General features: G+C 37.8%; 1 protein-coding gene across 6 annotated transcripts in view; it reads left to right on the top strand.

Annotated features, from left to right (window-relative positions):
* Positions 1-22,282, top strand: part of ATP8B4 (ATPase phospholipid transporting 8B4 (putative)) — a 285,304-nt gene that overhangs the window by 65,826 nt on the left and 197,196 nt on the right. For 4 of the 6 annotated variants that reach the window (XM_086710646.1, XM_086710645.1, XM_086710643.1 and 1 more), the window contains exon 3: positions 1,090-1,148. In XM_086710646.1, the coding sequence (XP_086566772.1) occupies positions 1,090-1,148 (59 nt within the window). Of the gene's footprint in view, positions 1-1,089; positions 1,149-6,625; positions 8,546-8,779; positions 10,139-22,282 lie in introns of those variants that run through there. The other 2 variants (XM_086710642.1, XM_086710647.1) reach the window with 2 other exon arrangements.

Below are 22,282 nucleotides of genomic sequence, written 5' to 3'. Positions count from 1 at the left end.
CCAAACTCAGACTCTTATTACTATCCCTATAGTTTTTACCACCTGTCACTTACCCAGGTGGAGAGCTGTGGGATTAAGGGGGTCCCAGGTGAAATGATGAAGTCACTTATCTTGAATGTTCTGCATTGACATCTGGTGTTCATTTTGCTGGTCTCCATTCCATAGCTTTCATTAGTCCATCATCACCCTTTTGTCAACTCTGAATTTATTAAGATGGAGCAAGAACTTGCTACTTTTACTACAAAAACATGCTCTACTGGTGTTTCGGGGGCACTGTTTTTCCTTTGCCAGTGCAAATTTTAATTTCTGCACCATCATAATCTTTGAGTTTGTTGTTTTATTTTATTTTATTTTTTTATTTGTACTGGTGTTTGCGTTTTTTCCCCAGAAGATATTTTGGCTACTTCCAGCAAAGGGCAAGTCTCAGTCTCCTGATGATGTGCATTTCCTCTGAATATGCCTGGGTGGTTCAGTCAGTTAAGCACCCAACTCTCATGGTTCATGGGTCTGAGCCCTGCGTTGGGTTCTGTGCTCACAACATGGAGCCTGTTTGGGATTCTCTGTCTCTCTCCCCTGATCATGCACTCTCTTTCTCTCAAAAAAAAAAAAAAAAAAAAAAAAAAAATCATTTTTGCTCAGTGACCAGAAGGTCAGTGACCTCCATGGCCACTTCAGTATGGTTTTGTTTAGCTATACAGTATTTTGTGACTTGGTAGCAAAAAAAAAAGAAAAAAAAATCTCAGTGTGGCATTTGACTTTCAACAGCATTCTCCTTTAGGAACTACTCGGAGTTAAGAGAAAGGGTCTTTGTGGAGCTAAAGGGATGTAGAAATTGGAGACACATAATGTTTTGTTTTATGGCTGGCATCAGAATTACAATGAGACAAATTTCAGCTTTCCATTTTGGGACTTTCCAACACATGTTCCAACATTTAGGCTGGAAAAAACCAATGCCCTTCAAATTTCAAAGGAAAGAATTCTTGCAACCTTGACTACAATCAAAGTAACCTAAGTGATGTTAGTTTAATGAGTTATATGTTTCTTTGGGTCAAAAATTTAATTTCATACCTGATTTCTCCTTCTCTTTAGAAGTAGAACGGATAGTGAAAGCCAATGACCGTGAACATAATGAAAAGTTCCAGTACGCAGTGAGTAAAACATACATGGCACATGCATGCTGGGATGAGTTTTACCTTAAGGAGAGTTGGATTTATGCCTTCTCGAACTTTACGACTTCACCAAAAACTTTCTTTGTTTTGGCCCATTTTAGTTTCAAGGTGCTATATGTTTCCATGAATACAGGTTTTAGTAATGTTTATACACTTATTTTTGTCATGCCGTAAGAGTGGTTGGTATGTTCTTTGGTATAGGAAGAAGACAAAATTTCTTTCTCACGAATTGATAGTTAATTTTGGTGTCTATTTGGCCACAAGAATACATAGGGCCACTAGAATAAATAGGCCTCTGTGGTAATAGTGATAGAAGTGATGGTATTGGCTGATGGGTGATGAATGGCTTTTGGGGGATTTTCTCTAGCTCAGGCTCAGTGTGGAAAAGTATGTGTAGGACAAAGTTCTGAAGTCTGGAATGATTGTGTTTATCAAACGAGAAGTGGAAATGATTAGTTAAAATGTGTAGGCTTTAAGCTTGTACTGAACTACTTGAAAAAAATGTTTTTCAAGAGGATTTTTTTCACTTATGTTAGAAATATTTATTGTCTGTTAACTCACTAGCACTGCTCTAGGAACTTTGGATACATTGATGAACAACTTCATGCATTACAAGATAGGACCTCATAAAGATCTTCTCATCTATCTATGATTCAACCTAAGTTGTTACATGGAGTCTTTTATAAGCTCTAAGAAAGATAATTGGTAGAAGTGATTTTGTAGGTGACATTTGGCCTATAAGATTGAGTGCAACAACACCTTTCATGAAGGAAGGTCTCAATTCAAAGAGCGTTTTGATAACTATGAAGGCAGGGCGATATTTGGCATTGCTTATTTAGGCACTAGCCAGAAGACAGAGTTTTGCACAATGGATAATTTTTAGCATTTTGTTCTTATTGGTAGGTTTTTCCCATATATGGAGATAGATGCGTTGGGCTAAGCTTGGTACTATTAAATATTCAACAAAGGTAGCTAACAACTCCACTTTTCTCATGCTGTGTGAATTGTGTAATTATATTTTGTTGTTCAGTGGCAGTTGTTCTACACGGAATCAGTACACTGGCTCTATGACAGAGTTCTCATTGTAAAATAATATATTTGCACCCTGATTTTATTCATCAGTCTTGTAAGTTTGGTTAACATAAGTCTGCCTTTGAGAGAAGGAATCCTTCTCAGGAGGCTGATGAACATGTTGCTTAGCCTGAGAGAATGAGGCTTTAATTCCTATTGGTGATTTAAAAAAATTTTTTTTAATGTTTATTTATTTATTTATTTATTTATTTATTATTATTATTTTTTAATACGAAATTTATTGTCAAATTGGTTTCCATACAACACCCGGTGCTCATCCCAACAGGTGCCCTCCTCACTGCCCATCATCCACTTTCCCTCCTATTGGTGATTTATGTCACTCTCTCTGGCTTCTTGATGTCTAGTTATTTGGCACCTCTGGTCATCACCAAACTTGGCTCCATACCTTTACATCCATTCTATAGCTAGTCCTTTAACTGTAGAGGATGACTCCTGAAAGCCTTAACCATCAAACCTCAAATCAGAAGAGTAGACATGTGTATATTTTAAGACCTTGTGGACACACCTGGGTGGCTCAGTTGGTTAAACTCTGACTTTGGCTCAGGTCATGGTCTTGTGGTTCATGAGTTTGAGCCCCATGTCGGGCTCTGTGCTGATAGCTCAGAGCCTGGAGCTGGCTTCAGATTCTCTGTCTCCCTCTCTCTACCCCTCTTCTGCTTGTGCTCTCTATCTCTCTCTGTGTCTCTGTCTCAAAAAAAAAAAAAAAAAACCCCTTGGGGAAAACAGTAATAAGTAATCCACTGTGAAGTAATTATGCATTTCAGTATTTACTTGTTTTCCAGTGTGTAGCAAGTATTTTCATTCTGTGAGTAGTAACTCTATTAGGAAAGCCATATTTTATTTGCCTTTTGTGAGATGATAGCTTTTTCTACTTACAGTTATTTTTACTTAATTTATGAAATATTTCAAACTTATGGAACAGTATAGGAAACAATGACACCTGTGTGCCCACCACCCAGATTAAATAGATGTTAACAATTTTTGCCATGATTGTTTCAGATCTTTTAAGAGTAATATCACACTAATGACACAGAGATGGTTTTCTCTTGAGCTTGCATGATAATGAACAAAAGCACTTAGATGTGTGGCTACAGCTCTGTGTTCTCTTGGGCTTCCTAACAACAACAAAACAGTAGAACAATATTCTATGACTGTAGCATATCAAATAAGGCAGCTCAGTGTCTGAGTTAAAACCTTCCAAGGAAAGAACAAAACTCATTAGGAGCTGGAGAAACCAAGAAGGACAAGAGTTGAGAGAGGGAAGCTGCAGAGGAGAGATGAGCACAGGTATCCCTAGTCTATCAGTCACTACTGTGGCTCAGAGAGGATGAGCCAGGCCCGCCTAAAATGGGCGTGGGTCCCCACTGTACACAGCTTGATTTGGGAACTCCGAACAGGATGGCTGACCATACAGTGAACTGTGGGACCATTCTCAGCCCATCTATTCAGGTACAAATTGCAGATGATACAAGTACTTATTTCAGTTAATGTAAGGATTGAAGTAGAGTAACACACAATGACCCTATGAGCTAGTCTGTGTAGAGATGGGATCTGAATCTGATTCAGCCTGATATTCAGATTCACACAGATTCAGCCTGATATTAAGGCTTTTAAACTACTTACTATATGGAATATGTTTGTAAGAACGATGAAAGCCTGGGGCTTTTTGCTCAACCTCGCTTTGAAGGATATTGCCCCAAATGGAAAAGGATTTGAAGAGACCTCTATAGATCTTAGGGAGGAGAATGCTTATAATTGGAAAAGCAGTATTCCCACTTAAAGGCTGAAAAGGAGATGGGAATAAATTGAAACTATTTCTGAAAAAGAAAAAGGGAGAACTGGTGAAGTCCCACCCAAATGTAGTGTAAAGAGTGTTTTTAGGATAAGATAGGCCATGGTTTGAATGCTTTCTCTCATTTGCTAACTTGTGATCTCAATTTGTTTATTTCTCTGAACATCAGTTATTTCATATGTGAAATAAGGAATTTTCCTCATAAGACTATTGTTTTTAATTAGAGTGCAAGCAGGGGAGAGGGGCAGAGAGGGGAGAGAGAAAGAAAGAGAGAATCTTAAACAGGTACCATGCTCAGTGTGGAGCCAGATATAGGGCTCCATCCCATGACCCTGGGATCATGACCTGAGGTGAAATCAAGACTAGGATGCTCAATCCACTGAGCCACCCAGGTGCCCCTCATAGGATTATTTATTAAAGATTTAATTAGATAATTTATATAAAATATTTGACAATAGTAAGACTAGCATACATGTATACATACATACATATCTCATAGTTGCCATGTACCAGGACCTGCACTAAATATTTTATATGGATTTTGTCTCAAATCTAATTTGGTGGTGGGCAAGTATTCACAATAAATTACAGATTTCCTATAAGCATTAAATAAAGTAAGATATTGATAATAACAATGTTAGGAAGATACTGAAAAATGGGCTAAAGTCGTAAAACTTTGGTAGCAAGTATCACCCCCCAAATTAGCAAATCTGTGATACTAAAGGTATAGAAGTTGCTGCTGATGCAGTAGTAGAGAAACAAATGCAGCGACAGCAAGAAGACTACAGTATAAGATTGTGGTGGTAGAGACCCCCACCCTGTCCCACCAAATAAGCTCTGTGTAAATGATAATAATTCAATGAGATATTAATTGATTACCTACTCTGTGCAAAGCATTTGGCGACTGAAGGAAATTTTCCTGACACTCTCAGCATGGATACTGACAGGTAGATACATGACCAACTGTGATAGTAATAGCAATAAAGACAGTGACAATAGTAATAGCTCACACACACATAGTGCTTACCATGTGAAAAGTGTGGCTCTAAGCACTCTACTATACTAAACTTACTTATCTTAGCCACAGTTCAATGAATAAGAGCATATTTATTATCTTTTATCACTTCACTTTTGTGTGTAAAAACATTGAGGCATGGAGATCTCACTCAAGTGACTTGCTCAAGGTTGCACAGCTAGGTAGTGGCTCCCATTCTTATAGCTTGGTGTCCAGGGGCTTTGTACATTGCTGATCACCCACAAAACCCAGCCACATGAAGTGGATCTCCATTTCCAGAGCTAACAGGTGGCACAGCTGGAATTCTAATTCAGAATGGCCAGATTCCAAAGCCTGTTTTTCCCATGATACCATACTGCTCTTCTGACCAACCTGAAAAACAAACAGCACCAACAAAAGGACAAAATCTTCCAAATCCTCTCTCCTTCCCTCATATACCTATTTGTAAAATATTTATACTCTGGGGACAAAGACAGATAAAGGAGATACAAAATTTTACAAATGTGAGTCTAAGAATGACCTTAAATCTTACTCTTAGCATTTGTAAATGAGCACTTAGGAGAAAAATTTACACAAAGCTCAGATAAATGGTGTGATTTCCATAAGCACTAAGCCTGGCTGAGCAAATGTTTCTCTTTGAAGGCTGAAGGAAGATATTTCAATACCTAGAGAACCTTAATTTGTCAACAAAGCCTAAAGCTTCAAAGCACATTATAGGACAAAACACAGGCTTAAAAAATGATCAAAAGTGCTTTTAAGAGCTAAAGGGTTTAGAACATTAACAAAAGACAAGGTTAATGATTCTAGGTGAAATTAATTGGTAAATTAGACATGAGACTGTGGAAACTGGAAGGTAGAAAACATAAAATTACAAGAGGGATTTTGGACTGCCAAGATGTGTACAGCAAAGTAGGATTGGAGACTCTAGGGAGAGCCAGCCAAGTGCTAGAATTATTATTCTCATTAGAAAGGAGTTCAAAGTTTTCCTGGTTAATAATAGGAATGAATAATGCAAGTAAGGAAAACAGTTGTTGTATTAAAATATGTTAATGTTAAAAATGTTAGAAAACTTGGTAAAGCCAGCCAAACATCCAGACTCATTATCCCTATTAAAAGAAGTTCAAAGTGAATAGTAGAAGTTGTGAAAACAGTTGTAGTCGTATTAATATGTGTTGATGTCAAGAAATGTCAGAAAAAGCGTTAGATTAATTATGGTTATTTTCTGATTTTGTTTAAAACTAAATGATGTTGGAAAACGTTGGTATTCCTACTGGTTCTTATTCTCTCCCTTTTCCACGTAGGCATACACCATCCTCATTCAATTCTCTGGAACTTTAACAGAATTGAGAAGGGGTTTGAACTCATTTGAGTGTTGCAACTGTCTTGCCTCAAACTCAGAAACTTCAGTAAAGCTGCACGTTTAATATCCGAATGCCTTTTATGCACAAATGTAGACGCAAAGTTTCTAAAGGATTTTTTTTTTTCTTGAGCTAAAATATCCTGTTTAGGAAGTGTACACAGGCTTATATAGGTTGGTGAAAATGTAACCAAATCATTTTGCATGCTTATAAAGAAAGTCTTGCATCCAAAAATTGCAATTCTGATATCTTGATTTATTCCTAAAATCTTAAAATGTCTTGTTGATATCATGGTTGTTGGATGGAATTTGCTGTTGGTCTTGTGATTTTTGTGCTTAGAACAATGACATTTGGGGTTTTCCAAAGAGTGTGGCAATTTGGCTGACTCAGCAGTTAGTACTACAGTGACATCACCAAGACTCCCTTCAAAACAGCTTCTAATTTCTTCATCCATTTATACAGGGTTTTGTATGTTTCTACTTCTCTTTTCTCTTAGAATAGGTGGTTGAGAGTGGAGTAGAAAAATGTGGTTGGTTCACCATTATTCTGGGTATGTGAGCTTGAATGAGGTTACTGGACCTCTGTAGACCTCAGTAAAACTTCATGTTCCTGTGTGTGTGGGTGAATTGAACGTCCACTGTCCCCTTTTTTATAGAAATAAAAAAGATATTCAAAATTCAATATATACACAATTTGCCCACTCTAAGTCTAAAAACGTGTGTTTGTTGAGTTATTTACTTTTCAAAGATTTGAGGCAGTGTGCAAAAAGAATGTTAAGCTCAAAGGGATATAGGGCACCTGCGTGGCTCAGTCAGTTAAGTGTCTGACTTCAGCTCAGTCATGATCTCAGAGTTAATGAGTTCTAGCCCTGCGTCGGGCTCTGTGCTGACAGCTCAGAGCCTGGAGCCTGCTTCAGATTCTGTGTCTCCCTCTCTGCCCCTCCTGACTCACACTCTGTCTGTCTGTCTCTCTCTCAAAAATAAATAAAGATTAAAACAAATTAAAAAAACTTGAAGGGATAAACATACACAAGGAAACTAGTATGAAATAAGTAAGTCATAGAGATAAAAAGTATGGCCTAGGGAATTTGGTCAATGGCATTGTAATAGCATTGTATGGTGACAGATGGGAGCTTCACTGTGGTAAGCATTGCCAAATCACTGTGCTGTACTCCTGAAGCTAATGTAACATGGTGTGTCAACTATACTTCAACTTAAAAAAATGAGGAAAAAGACGAGCAGGCTATCTTTAGTGGGCCCCAAAGTGCATGCTACAAGGCCTTATCTGCTTAGAATGTGTTGCCTGCTACGGGGTTTGCTAAAACAGGGGCTATATATTCTGCTTTCTACCTGAGCATATATGATCTACTCAAGAAGGGAAGACTAACCCATGAGAACAAACTTGATAACAGGTAATAAGGAAAAGGTAATGCTAAATCCTAATTGTGTGATATGGCTTGTGAGTTTTTGAGGAAGTCTTGTCAGAGGAAATGGGAAGTGATATGAGCCTTGTTTGTTTGTTGTTTTACCACCTACATTAAGAAGGGGGGGAAATGGGCAAAGTCCTGTAGTTAGACCCAATTGGGCATGAGGGGTGTGTCATAGGAAATTTTCATTCAGGTAGGTGAGATAAGATTGTTTAAGAAAACTTGAATATGAGGTAACAGGCTCCCAGGAGCTAAGGAGTCACAAAGTGAAAAGGGATTTTCTTTGCCTTCCAGATAAAATAGACTAGGTATCCAAATGGAGATGCCCAGGTGATACAGAATGTAACTGGGTGAGCTTATAACTGTAGAGTAGGGATATTAGTTGGAAGAAGATGCTTCGAGCTAGGAGAAAAATAGAACTTGTTGAGGAGTGATGGCTGACTTGTGGGGTGTGGAGGGAGAAACCCACATTTAGTTAGAAAAGGAAAAGGGGGAGCCCAAGAAGGAGTAGGAGCAGCAAAGATTGAGGAGAACAAAGAGAGGACAGTGAGATGAAAGCCAGGGGAAAGGAGCCTCTCAGGAAAGGGGGGAGTGGGGTTGCGTAATCATTCTAATGCTAGGTGCTCATCAGGTTAAGAGCTAAGGAAAAACATCTTTATTTTATTTTTAAAAAGATCTTTAAGGGGCGCCTGGGTGGCGCAGTCGGTTAAGCGTCCGACTTCAGCCAGGTCACGATCTCGCGGTCCGTGAGTTCGAGCCCCGCGTCAGGCTCTGGGCTGATGGCTCGGAGTCTGGAGCCTGTTTCCGATTCTGTGTCTCCCTCTCTCTCTGCCCCTCCCCCGTTCATGCTCTGTCTCTCTCTGTCCCAAAAATAAATAAACGTTGAAAAAAAAAAATAAAATAAAAAGATCTTTAATTTGAGTGTAGTTGCCACACAATGTTAAATTAGTTTCAGGCATACAACATAGTGATTTGACAGATCTATATGCTATACTATGTTGACCACAACATATCTGTTCACCATACAGTGTTCATCACAATACTACTGACTATATTCCCTGTGCTGTACCTTTTATTCCTGTGACTTAATCATTCCATAACTGGAAGCCTGTACTTCACTCCCCTTCATGCATTTTGCCCATATTCCCCCTACCCCCCCTGCAACCATCACTTTGTTCTCCATAGGTCTAATTCTGCTTTGGGTTTGTTCATTTATTTCATTTGTTTTGTTTTTTAGATTACGTATATGAGTGAGATCATATGGTATTTGTCTTTCTCAGTTGAACTTACTTAGCATGATACCTTCTAGGTCCCTCCATGTTGTAAATGGCAAGATCCTTTTTATGGCTGTGTGATATTCACTTGTATATATATCATATCTTCCTTATCTGTGTGTCCATAAACAGGCTGCTTCCATACTTTAGCTATTGTAAATAATGCTGCAGTAAACATAGGGGCACATACAGATTTTTGAATTTGTATTTTCATATTCTTTGGGTAAATACCTAGTAGTGAAATTATTGGGTCATATGGCATTTCTGTTTTTAATTTTTTGAGGAACCTCCATATGGTAAGAAAAACATCTTTAAATCAGAAGGGAGCAATTGGAGGACCTGAAGAAAATACCTTTATTATTATTTTTTTAAAGATAATATTTGAGAGTCAGAGGCAGGAAAAAAATGCAAAAGTAGGGAGCATGGTATAGCCCACCATTAAGAACTTGCAACAAAAAGGAAGGAAATCGTATATAAGCTTTCAGGCTTACTGAAATTAAGTACATTTTTGAATCAATCTCACATATTTTGGCTATCCAAATGCATGGGAAGGTAAAACTCTAAGTATTTTTTTAGGGAGAGGGGAGACTCTTAAAATATCAATATGTTGAGACACATCTGAGGCCTGCTTTAATATTCAGCCTGATGAGAAATTTGGGTTTCTCTTTCTTTTCTTCATGAGCAGCATAGCAGCAGCACCGGTATGTTGTAGATCGTCACCAATAGGCCTGATTATCAGAGCAATTTATGCACCAACCAAAGAGTACAGATGATGACAAGCAGTGTGACAAGCTGGAATTAGTTGTGGAAAGTGCCAGTAACTTGCATTTGTTATGGGTTTCTGGTTGTTGGTTGTTGTGTTTTGTATTAGGGCATTCCCATAGCAACAGTGGCTTTTTAGCAAACATTGCAAATGTCTTCTATTTTGTGTGCTGTTAATACGTGTAAATTATTCTATGTTCTATATGACAGAAGTGTTTCCTTTATAAATAATTTACGTGGAGGAGAAAAGGTAATTTTGGGGCTTTACTTCATTTTCTTTCTGGATTTAAGAGTTTAAAAGTAGAAACATTTTATCTCTTTGACATCTGATTTATTTAAATAGTCTTATTCTTTGGCTAAGCATTTGTCTGATTCCTTGTTTCTTTTATTTGGTTGGTCTGTTTTAATCTTTTGTTTTAGACTCTGAATTCATATTTCTAAATGTTCTAAAATGGCGCATTAAGGTAGTTAAAGAATCCAGTTAAACTCTACAACTCTGAAGTGTTTGTTATGTACCTGTTGCATGTTTGAGATAATTTTAGTGTCTTCATAAACTTGTTCCGTTTCATCTGTCTGTGAAGTAAACTTCAAGTAAAGCCACACAGACTTTTTTAAAAATTTTAATTTCTTCATTGCAGTGACATGAAATTGAAAAGGTTCCAAGCAATGTGTAATTGCAGTTAGAAGAATTAAAATAAGCTAATTTTGGTGTTAGAATCTTAGAGCTCCATTATTGCCTGGCTATTGCCAGGCAAAGAAATGAAAAGATGGAGCAGGAAGAGAAGTAACTTCCTGTGTGGAGTGAGCAACACAAATGCAGTTTCCTTTGTTGGCAAATGGTTTATGAAAGTAATCCATAAATCAATCATGTGGATAAAATTTGGCAAGAGTAGTAACAGTTGAGAAGTTAACGGAAAAACCACCAACGCTAACGGTTTCAAAGTGATTTTTATCTTGTTTTGTAGTTTTCTTTACTGGACCAAATAGTTTGGTTCTGTGAATCATACTATGAAAAGATGGAAATTACCATATTTTACATTTTATAGTTGGAAAATTAATCATTTGTGTTAATGTTTCAAATTCATGTCCACAATTATGAAACCAGTGGTCAGATTACTGTTGTATTTTGAATCTGGCTTTTTCTGCAGTTTCTTACAAAGGTAAGCTATTTAAGCATGAATGTCAGACTTGAAAATATATTAAATATGATGCTAGGAGTTGGTTAGGAGCTATATATGTATGTGTATAAATTATGTGTTGCATGAATGTGTGCATGTAAGTAAGGTTTTAGTTGTAACTATGTGTGTGCATCTTTGTAAGAATGTTCTGGCTTGACTAGAGAAAGCCTGTTCTTTAAGGAATTGAGCAGAGGACAGCAATCAGATTCCTATATACAGATCAGTGGTATAAACCTCTGGCTGTTGGTATACCTGTCTTGACTTCTCTAGAAGCCCTAAGTGTTCTGGGTTTCATTCATGCTCCTGGGTTGTCCAGCTTGCTGTGAAACAAGGTCATGTCATTATGGCTGTGGCTATCCAGGTGCATTTTGGATAGGTTGAGGATGGTGACATCCAGGGAAGAAAAGTTGTTTTATACAAATGATAAAACATGACTCACTTTTCAGGTACTGTAAGGAAGTTAGCTTAAGTGCATTAGAGAGTCTTAATTGTGGAGTTATCCTTTAAAGTTTTCCCATTCACTTCTCTCTCCAGAATTCTCACTGACTGCATATCTAGTCTTTATATCACTCTACAAGAGGGGAACTCACCACCTCTCTTCAGTGGGGAAGGGTGTGGAGTGTGGGGGGCCCACCTGGCTTAATTTTTCTTTAATTATTCTGATAATGCTCCAAAACTAGGGAGAATAGATAATTTCTGTTCCAAACTAGGGCACTTGTGAGAATGAAAGGTGATCCTATTAGTTATTTTGCCAAGACCGTGGGCATAAACTGGGACTGTCACTCTATCTATAACACATTTTCAACCTTTGTATTTAATGACTGAATTTGGAACTTCTCTGGTGCTCTGTTTTTGGATAGTTTTGATCATTAAACAGTTTTTCCTTCACTTGAGCCAAATTGATTTTCTCTTGCTTTATTATCTATTGGTTTATCTTCTGAGGCCAAAACAGAGCCAACATGTCTTCTGGTTCACATGACAAACCTGATAATGTTTTTAAAATTCTAAACCTGGGTTCATTGAGTAGATTTATCTCCAGGACAGTCATCTGCAGTTTCCTCTTTTTTTTCTCCCAAAGATCTTCAGCTTTTCTATAATCCCTTAAAGTGGGTTGTTCCAAAGTCAAACACCATATTCTAGAAGTTATTTGAGTAGCTCGAAGTAGGAGAAGAATTATTAATGCAATCTAAGATTGCACTGGCTTTTTGGTGATGATTAACTTATCTTAATCTCATACTAATCTCATTTTCATCATTAATGACAAAGACTGTCACATTTCTCTCTTTATCTTGCTTGTCATAGAATTTGGCACACAACAGATAGGATTTCCTCTGTCATAAACTATTCCTTTCATTATTGTGTCATATACAGACTTAGGAGCATGTCTTCTACATCTTCACTGATGTCTAATTGAATGGGCCAATTGAATCAGGAGCTCTGGAAGTAGAGTCCAAGCATTAGTATATTTTTTTAAGCTTTCCAGGTAATTCTAATGACACAACAGGATTGAGAATCACTGTTATAAGTAAGTAATAAAAATATTGAGTATAACACATTTGAGACAGAACCATGTACCTTATCACTGGACACTTCCCTGTAGTTGCCATTGGACCATTAATCATTATGAATTGCTGACTTAACGAGTTTCCAGTTTCTATAATTCACTGTCCTTACCACCAACCTAATTTCTAGGCAGATTATTGCTTTCTATCTTAATAAGTAGAAAACTCTTTTTTTTTTTTAAAGCTGTTACAGTGCTGGCTTAAATGGCTTCTATATGGAAGCAGAAGGATGGAATAAATAATTGAACTTTAAAGATTCCTTTCCAAGTCGTGTTTCTATGATTCTTGCAAACCACTTAGTTCCATGTTGTGATATTTTAAATACTCTTGTAGACCAAATGCCACAAAAACGCCATTGTTCTAGGCAAGACATTTTTGAGGTTAGAAGCACAAATGGGCTGAACTTCATAATGTTTTGCAGAGACAACATTGTTCAGACATTTCTAGGTGAGAAAATAAGCTAAAGAAATATTGGATTTTTTTTCCTTCTCCTTTGCTCTCTGATATGGGAAAGTTAATAAACTGTTTGAAGATGTTGTGCTAAAAATGAGAAAAGTCTCTATGCTAGTGCCTATCTTATTTTGGCAAAAGTAAGTTCTCTAGGTTTTGTACTGGGAATTACTGTGTCATTTTGTATTTTTTCCAGTTGGGCTTATCAGCCTTGTATTGAGTAATTAGTAGGTGTTTGTCACTTTGTTAAGTACTTTAGAGACTTAAAAAAGTATAAAATAAGTCTTAGTCCTTTAAGAGTTTGCTCTCCCCTTGGGATTTTATATACACAAATGAAATAACAGTATAAGGCATTGTAATACTAAGTATGAAAATACGTGGTGTTAGACTTAGAATTAGCATTTTTACTAAATCTGGGTAAGGAAGACAATTTTCTAAGAGATGAATATTTTCTTCAAGTTCATATTGTTAATAATGTCTTTTTAAAAAAATTACAAAAGAATGGTAAAATACAATGTTGCGTTTATGTAAAAATGGTCTGACTTGATTTGGAAACCTACTAATTTGCATTGCACTTCAGACCCTGTCTAGATTTGGGGAACCATTTGGCCACTCAAAAAGTCAAGTGTCAGTCACCTTTAAGCCCATCTCAGCCTAAACTGACTGAAGAAAATGATCAACTCATTCAAAAGTACTCCTGGGATATATTGAAATTAAATTTTTTTGAGTATGAAAGGTAGTTGATTTTTTGTTTAATTCAAATGTGAATTATATATATAATATATAATAAATGAAATATTGATTTTAAGTGTACTTAAAATACTTCAAGTATATATACACGTCATATATAGACATATATGATGTGTATATATGTCTATATATGACGTATATATATCATAATTAACTGTCCTTACTATATATATACATATATGATTACTTAAAATCAATACTTCAAATATTTTAACATAGGGAATAATTCTGAATTTGTTTTATGAACAAATAATTACAGATAATTTCCTGAAGCCATAAAGGCCTATATGCTGTTGTCTGTGCAAATGATCAGTATTTTGCACTTCAACATTAAAAAAAAAAAAGGGTTTCTTGCACCTGCATTTCTTCGCCTCACTCTGCCATGCTCCCCCTTGCTTTCATATACCTATGGAATTTCTTCCACGGTCCCATGTTTTCCAACTTAATGTTTGGTCTGATCTTTTATTTGCAAGAGCTTAAATTGAAAGTGTGTCCTGTGAAACTTAACAGAAGACCATGGGGGAGGGGAAGGAAAAAAAAAAAGAGAGGGAGGGAGCCAAACCATAAGAGATTCTTAAAAACTGAGAATAAACTGAGGGTTGATGCGGGGGGGTGGGGAGGGGAGGTGGGGGGTAGGGATGGGAGGGTGTGTAATGGGTATTGCGTAATGAGTATTGAGCACCTGTTGGGATGAGCACTGGGTGTTGTATGGAAACCAATTTGACAATAAATTTCATATTAAAAAAAAAAAAAGGAAAGTGTGAAAAATCTCCATTTTTTTCCCCTGATGATTTTTTTTTCATTCAATGTATTTTTCTTGAAGGATTGAAGGAGAAGTCCAGAAGAATATTTTCAGCTCAGTCAAAAGGACGCTTTGTCTTTATAGTCTAAGTCCTGGTGTAAGGCATTTATCTGTGATGATGTAGCTGCATGGTCTGCTGGTGAAATCAAGTATCTCTGAAGGTTCATAATCTATAGTGCACAAATGGGACTGTTTTGGATTTGTACTAATGTAAATTATTTACATAGCCTTTTGAAAAAAATGCATGCAACCTATCTTATATCTCAGAAATTTGTCTTTATCAATATTCTGAGAGGTTATTTAATACTTTGCTTCTTGAAGTGTGTTCCTCAGACCAGGAGCTTATTAGATATGCAGAACCTCCCCGCCCCCCAACAAACTATTGAGTCAGAATCTGTATTTTAACCAAATTCCCAAAGGATTCATATACACATTTGGGTTTCAGAAGGACTGGACCAATCCTCTATTTTTATCTTAGAAGTGCCCTGAAGATTTTGAAAAAAGCAAACAGGTGAGGAGGGAAAAGACATTTAATTATCAAGCATAATGCTAATGCTTTAAATGTGTTTTCTTAATCTTCATAACTCTGCATGGTAGGTATTATTGCCCATATTTTATAGATGGGGACACTGAAGATTGGAGGGACTAGGAAATAATGTTCCAAGTTTACTTAGTTGGTAAAACGTTTCAGTTCACAGAATCCAAGCCCTCACTTTTTCCTAATAGTCAATTTCTTAAGGCAATTGGCATTCACCAAGTACTTATTAACTGGATTAATATTCTTTATGGCAAATATGACTTAGATTTTTTGGGAAAGTGTCTTCAAGAAGCTCTTGAGGCTTTCCTGAAATAAGACTTGCAAGGAGAGTCATCTTAATCAATAAATTTTAAGTTGGAGGTTTGATTTATTTTCTTCCATATGTAACTCCTTTCTTTAAGGCACGTCTGCCTCCTTAACTGTATCCCTTCCCTTTTCTGTTCCCTCCTCCCTTCCTTGTTCTCTGCCTCCTCTTTCTCCTTTGCAATAGCTCCTGTCAAAATAGCTGCCTCTGTCATGAGTAAGAAGGCACACACTGAAAAGTATTTGATATCATGATTTTGCTACAGAAACCTGGCATTTTTCAATAGCATTTTCAGGGAAACAGTGGGGCTTGTTCATAAATGCAAAACCCAGTTTGAATTCACGGTGTGGATGGTGTACAATGTTGGTGATACAGGCTGTGATAAGTCCCTTCCTCAAGATTATGCTCATGGTAAGTGAAGTGCTTTCAGGAGCAGCTATTTATGGATGGACTATCCCATTCCTTCTACTTTCCAGCTTCCCTCCCCATATCTGACTTCCCATCTCTACCTAGTTGCCTGGCACTTTGCTATTTCCAAGATATTTCCTATCAGGAAGGAGATCTTCTTCACATTGAAGAATTAGAAATTAATGTGTCTTCCCTTGGGTATCAAGTCAAAATGGAAGGCAACAGCCAGAGAAAATGTTTGACACAAAGAGTTGGCCTATAATACATGGTCATATAATAGGTGTGTACAGTTCTTTGGTAGAGAGGTTCTCTGAATCATTACTATAGTTGACCCCTTATTTGTTCATTTATTTATATATTTAACAACCATAGTTATTAAAAATTAAAAGTATTATTTGTTTCTATAATTTATTTTTTATAATTCACATCCAAGTTAGTTAGCATTTGGTGCAACAATAATCTCAGGAGTAGATTGCTTAAGCCCCTTACCCATTTAGCCCATCCCCCCCCCCACAACCCCTCCAGCAACCCTCTGTTTGTTCTCCATATTTAAGAGTCTCTTATGTTTTATCTCCCTCCCTGTTCTTATATTATTTTTGCTTCCCTTCCCTTATGTTCATCTGTTTTCTATTTTAAAGTCCTCATATGAGTGAAGTCATATGATATTTGTCTTTCTCTGACTACTAATTTCACTTAGCCTAATACCCTCTAGTTCTACCCACATAGTTGCAATGGCAACATTTCATTCTTTTTGATTTCTGAGTAATACTCCATTGTGTGTATGTGTGTGTGGGGTGTACACACACACCACATCTTCTTTATCCATTCATCCATTGATGGGACACGGGTTCTTTACATACTTTTGCTATTGTTGATAGTGCTGCTATAAACATTGGGGTGCATGTGTCCCTTCGAAACAGCATACCTGTATCCCTTGGATAAATACCTAGTAGTACAATTGCTGGGTCATAGAGTAGTTCTATTTTTAATTTTTAGAGGAACCTCCATACTGTTCTCAAGAGTTGCTGTGCCAGTTTGCTTTCCCACCAGCAGTGCAAAAGAGATCCTCTTTCTCTGCATCCTTGCCAGCATCTGTTGTTGCCTGAGTCGTTAATGTTAGCCGTTCTGACAGGTGTGAGGTGGTATCTCATTGTGGTTTTGATTTGTATTTCCCTGATGATGAGTGATGTTGAGCATTTTTTCATGTGTCGGTTGGCCATATGGATGTCTTCCTTGGAGAAGTGTCTATTCATGTCTTTTGCCCATTTCTTCACTGGATGATTTGTTTTTTTGGGTATTGAGTTTGATAAGTTCTTTATGGATTTTGGATACTATCCCTTTATGTGATATGTCATTTGCAAATATCTTCTCCCATCCCGTCAGTTCCCTTTTAGTTTTGCTGATTGTTTCCTGCATTGTGCAGAAGCTTTATATTTTGATGAGGTCCCAAGAGTTCATTTTTAAAAATTAAAAGTATTATTAAAAACTAAATTATAAAGGGCAACAATTACTGAGGAACTGCTGTGTGCCTGGCGTGGGGGTGAGAACCATAGAAGTCAACAAGACTCAGTAGTATTTTTCCTCAAGGAGCTCACAGTCCAGTTGGGGCTCTTCTTCAGGTCTGGGATCAGTTAATTTCCTAGGAGCCCAGGGAGGGGGTGCTGTGGGCCATGACTGGCTTGGCCTAAGCAGGTGTTTTTAGCCTTCCTGAGTGTCAATTTCCTTACTGAGTATATAGGCAAAATCCCCCTGGAAAGGACTATTGTGGGAAGAGAATGTCTAAAATGGTTTGGCATCCTTTGTTGTTATAAATAAGATAATAACCATTTGGGAAAACCAGTTTCTCATAAAATCCTCAGGCCACATGTCAGACCCCTAGGTTTCCCCTCCTCCACACTCTTCAAATCCTTTGTCTTATTTATATCACCACAGGTGACCCTCAGTGGAGGGACACAGAGCACAGGCTTCTCTTCCCATGAAATGCCTCTTGATACTATTCTGCCAAATGCAACAATCTCTCTGGTTTTTTTCTCCCCCAAACTGATACACTTGCATAGGAGTCAGGATGAACTTTGTTTTTGAACCCTTACCCCAGATGGAGTGAATCAGGAGGAGGAATGTATCAGAGGAATGCACTGGGGAAAAGGAATGAGAAGGAAGTAGAATGAGATGGTGGAGAAGGTGTAGGTGATGCAACCAGGAGCTCCTCATTCACTCACTCACTCACTCACTCACTCACTCACTCACTCATTTACTCATTCATTCCTTTATTCAGGAAACGGGAGAGGATCTGGTCTGCTTTGGCCACTCACTGTTATTCCTAGCTGGCCTCACTAGGATGGGGTGGATCATTAACTATTAAATAAACAAATCCCCACTGTAACTCACCCTGGATCCTAATACTTAGAATTGTTCCTGTGAGAAGCAGCTCAGCAACTTAGACCATCTGTCTTAGTGAGTTTTGATTGGAGACTCACATTTGAAGCCACTGTGTATTTTCTCTGCCCACATCATGGTAGCTCTTGCTCTGCTAGGCACTCACATGAGCTTCTTATTGAATCTCTGTGTCAGATCCTGCAGAAGACAACTGCCTATGTTTATGTATGTCTCTAGGGAGCCCTGTTTCCAGTTCCCTGAAGCAAATTTAGTCGTTGTTTAACTCAGACCATTCTAAGTGAAACTTCCAAATTTGGTGAAAATTCACTAAACTCTTTGTAGATGATGTCATCACAAAAAATAAAAGATCAACACTTCAATTTATGTATAAATTACTATTGTTGTTACTGTGTTTTAATGACAGAAGATTCTTTTGAAGCCTCTTTCTTTTTCCCATTCCATGTAGAGAATTTTCTTTTCCTGTGTCCCAACCAGTTCTTGATCCTTCCCTTTCAAAACCTCTACTCTCAATTAAAAACTACTCAACAAACAAAAATCACAAAGGCAGGTGATGTGGTTTTTCTAAACTTAGATTTATTGCCCAGCACCCTGAAGAGGGTGGGAATTCAGAGATGCACTTACTTACTCATTTGATCCCCAGGGGTTCAGGAGAAGATTGCATGGTGTTATTTGTGTAGCAACCTAGTGTAAGAGGTAGAGTGCTAGAAAGGATTATTAAAACCCCTCAGCCCTTTGGGAAATTCATTATGGGTGTCTCCTCATTAACTGGACTTTTCCATTGTGCTTTTGTTATTATCATAAATGCTGAGGTCTTGCCTGAAATTTGGCCTAGTTCCCAGACGGCATAGCAGTGTGAACATGGTCTAATTTTTAGGCCTCATAAACAAAGCAGCTCATATACACTACATTGTCCAAAGACACTCTGGTGGTTCAGGAAATGGACCTGAGCAAGCCAGCTTCATTTCAATGCAAATAAATGCCCACTCTGGTCCTCCAAGGCCTCTGCAGCCCTAGAATGAGATGGGCCAATAGGTCAAAGCTGAGGACCTACTCCCTGTAGATGTTAGATCTATACGGAGGAGGCACAGAAGAGCTTTGGTAAGCAGAAATAGGCAAACAAATCATTAGGGATGCCCAGTGAACGTCCCACTGAAATACAACTTTTGATTTCTTTCCTCTTGTGTATGGCTTCCTTTTGTTTTATATCTTAGCTCTCTGGAGAAGGCATATACTAGGTCTCTCTCTGTCTCTATATAATTTTAATAGTATTTTTGCTTTTTTTCAGATGTCACAAAAGAAAAGTTTTATTTGGACCTAGTTAAAAGCCTTTATATGTTCTATGCATCTAAACACCCTGGAGGAAAAAAAAATTAGTGTGATTAAATTAATCTCAGAGGGAAATTTAATTTGTTCCCCTGGTAATTGTCCAAAATTAGTTCTTTGTAGACAAATTACTATTCATAGGCCATTTACTAGTTCTACAACAGTCTTGCAGAAGCTGGAACACTACATTAAATTCTGAGGGTAGAAAAGAAAACAAGGTTTATGATACTGCCAGGCAGATTTGCTCTGGGGGGAGACTGAAGCCTGAAAGCTTGCCTAGCCACTGTCTATGTTTGTGAAGTCTAGAGGGGAAATGGAGCTTCCTAGAAAAGCCTGATGATGCTGTCCCTGAGTTGAAGGGACTGAGAGTAACTGCTCTAGGTGGTTGAATTCATGTGCACCTTCCACTGTCTCAGTTTTGAGAGGTTCTTTTCTTTACCAAAGAATATCATAGGAAGGTTAGTGGATTTATTAATCAAGAGGGAGTCCAGATATTGCTTGTTTCTGACTAATTTCCCAGGAAAAACATCCCATTTGGGAGAACACGTGACTCTACAAAAGAGCTTTTATGGGCAGCCCTTGTAATTGCTCTAGGCCTCAGTTTCTTCTTCTGTAAAATGGTGCTGAAGTCGCAACAGCTCATTAAATTTTTTGGAGATTATCTGAGATGATGTATGTACAGTGCTTGGCACAGTGCTTAGCCTGTGTAGGGAGACACTACATGTTAGCTGGTGTCCTTGCATGAAACAGAGACATCATTACACACAAAGTCATACTTTCTTCATTTTGCATCCACTTCTTGGTGACACATGGGCCACACTCATTTTCCCTGATTATAACAGTGTTTAGTCTAACAGTTTTCAAACTTTTTGAGCATGTTCCCTACTTATAAAAATAAGACCGTCCTGTGCCTATTGATAGATGAATGGATAAAGATGATGAAATACTAGTCAGCCTTCAAAAAGAATGAGGTCTTGCCATTTGCAACAACATGGATGGACCTAGAGGGTATTATTATATTAACTCAGATAAGTCAGAAGAAGACAAATAAAACTTAGACGTGGAATGTAAAAAACAAAACAAATGAACAAACAACAACCAGCACCAGACTTCTAAATACAGAGAACAAGCTGGTGGTTGCCAGATGGGAGGGTAATGGTAGGATGGTGGAAATAGGTAAAGAGGATTAAGAAGTACAAACTTTAAGTTATAAAATAAGTAAGTTGCAGAGATACAGCATTTGGGAATATAGGTAATAATACTGTAATAACGTTGTATGATTACACTTATTCATGGCGAACATTGAGTAATGTATGGGATTGTCAAATCACTATGTTGTACACCTGAACTAATTTAACATTGTGTGTCAACTATACTTTATTAAAAAAAAGTAGATCCAAATATGTTGCCCAGATCAAATACCTAGCTAGAAAAAAAGAAAACCTTCCCAATATACGTATATTTACCTTGTGTTTGTATGTATATATCCATATATACTTACATTACATATATATATACAGACATATATATATACACATTAGATTATATATATATATAAATGTAAGTATGTATGTTTGTGTATATAAAGAGTTAAGATGATCTGTACATTAAACATTAATAACCGCAACTTTAAATTTCTTTGTTAAAACATACACAGAAGTTACTATTTTTTTTAATAGCCTGAAGGACTGTTGGGTGTCCCTTGGAGGACAGATGCCACAGTGGTCTCATCAGATAGGATAATCCTGAAGTTGCCTTAACCTGAAATGTCGAGTGTGCAGGCTTCCTAAGGGAGTCTTGGTAGGCAAGGTGTTCCTGTATTGTTACTCACTTCATAGCATTGATCATTTTCTTTAACTGTGTCATCAGTGTACAAGTTTGTCTGTGTATTCCTGCCTGTCTTCCCATGACTAGAATGCAAACTTCCTCTGGGAAGGTTGGGACTTTGTCTATTCATATCTGCAGTCCTGGCTCAATGACAGTGCCTATCACATGAAAGGCCCTTGGTCGTATGAATGAAGGAATACTGGGGACAATGTGCCCTCCCCACCGATGCCTTATTCCTGTTGGGGATCCCAGGCTCAGAGGAACGTTATGAAGATGGTGGTGGTGGTGATGACAGTGCGGTTTATTGATGGCTGTCTGTAAGGCGTCTTCTGTGGCTTGACCCGCAGTCAGCAGTGTTCACAGAGGAGCACTATCATCTTGTCCTGCCTCCCAACCTTGAGGGCGATACACTGCTCACTGGGCACCGTTTGACTAACATTGAGGAGTTGTGGTTCTGCCTGGGGTCGGTGAGGCGCCACACACCCCATCTCCAGGCTTATGTGCCCCGTGTGTGAGTTCTTTTGGGACCTTTGCATAACCAAGGGTGTGTCACATATTTCCTGAGTGGTGCAAATGTGTTTAGGCCACTTCCTTTTTTATGCAAGTGTCCTGTGTACGCCATCACATTTTGGGTTTTATTTTATGGTTTAGAGATAATTTCTCTTTAAGAGTCAAGACTGTTTCTCCTTCTGAAGTGAATATTGTACCATCTTTCTCTGCCTCCTCTTATGGCAAGAATGTTAGGCTCTTTCCCCCCCTCAAGCTCCCTGACTGTTACTTTTTACAGCTGTCAAGACATAACAATGTTTCATCAAATGTGGGAAGATCTGAGAGGGCTGAAACTGTGGTGCTCAT

Source organism: Puma concolor, chromosome B3 (genome assembly GCF_028749965.1).
Source record: "Puma concolor isolate L17-30 chromosome B3, mPumCon1.1.hap2, whole genome shotgun sequence".
Taxonomy (NCBI): Eukaryota; Metazoa; Chordata; class Mammalia; order Carnivora; family Felidae; genus Puma; species Puma concolor.
The sequence above is the reverse complement of the archived record's forward strand: the minus strand, read 5'-3'. Positions and strand labels throughout refer to the sequence as shown.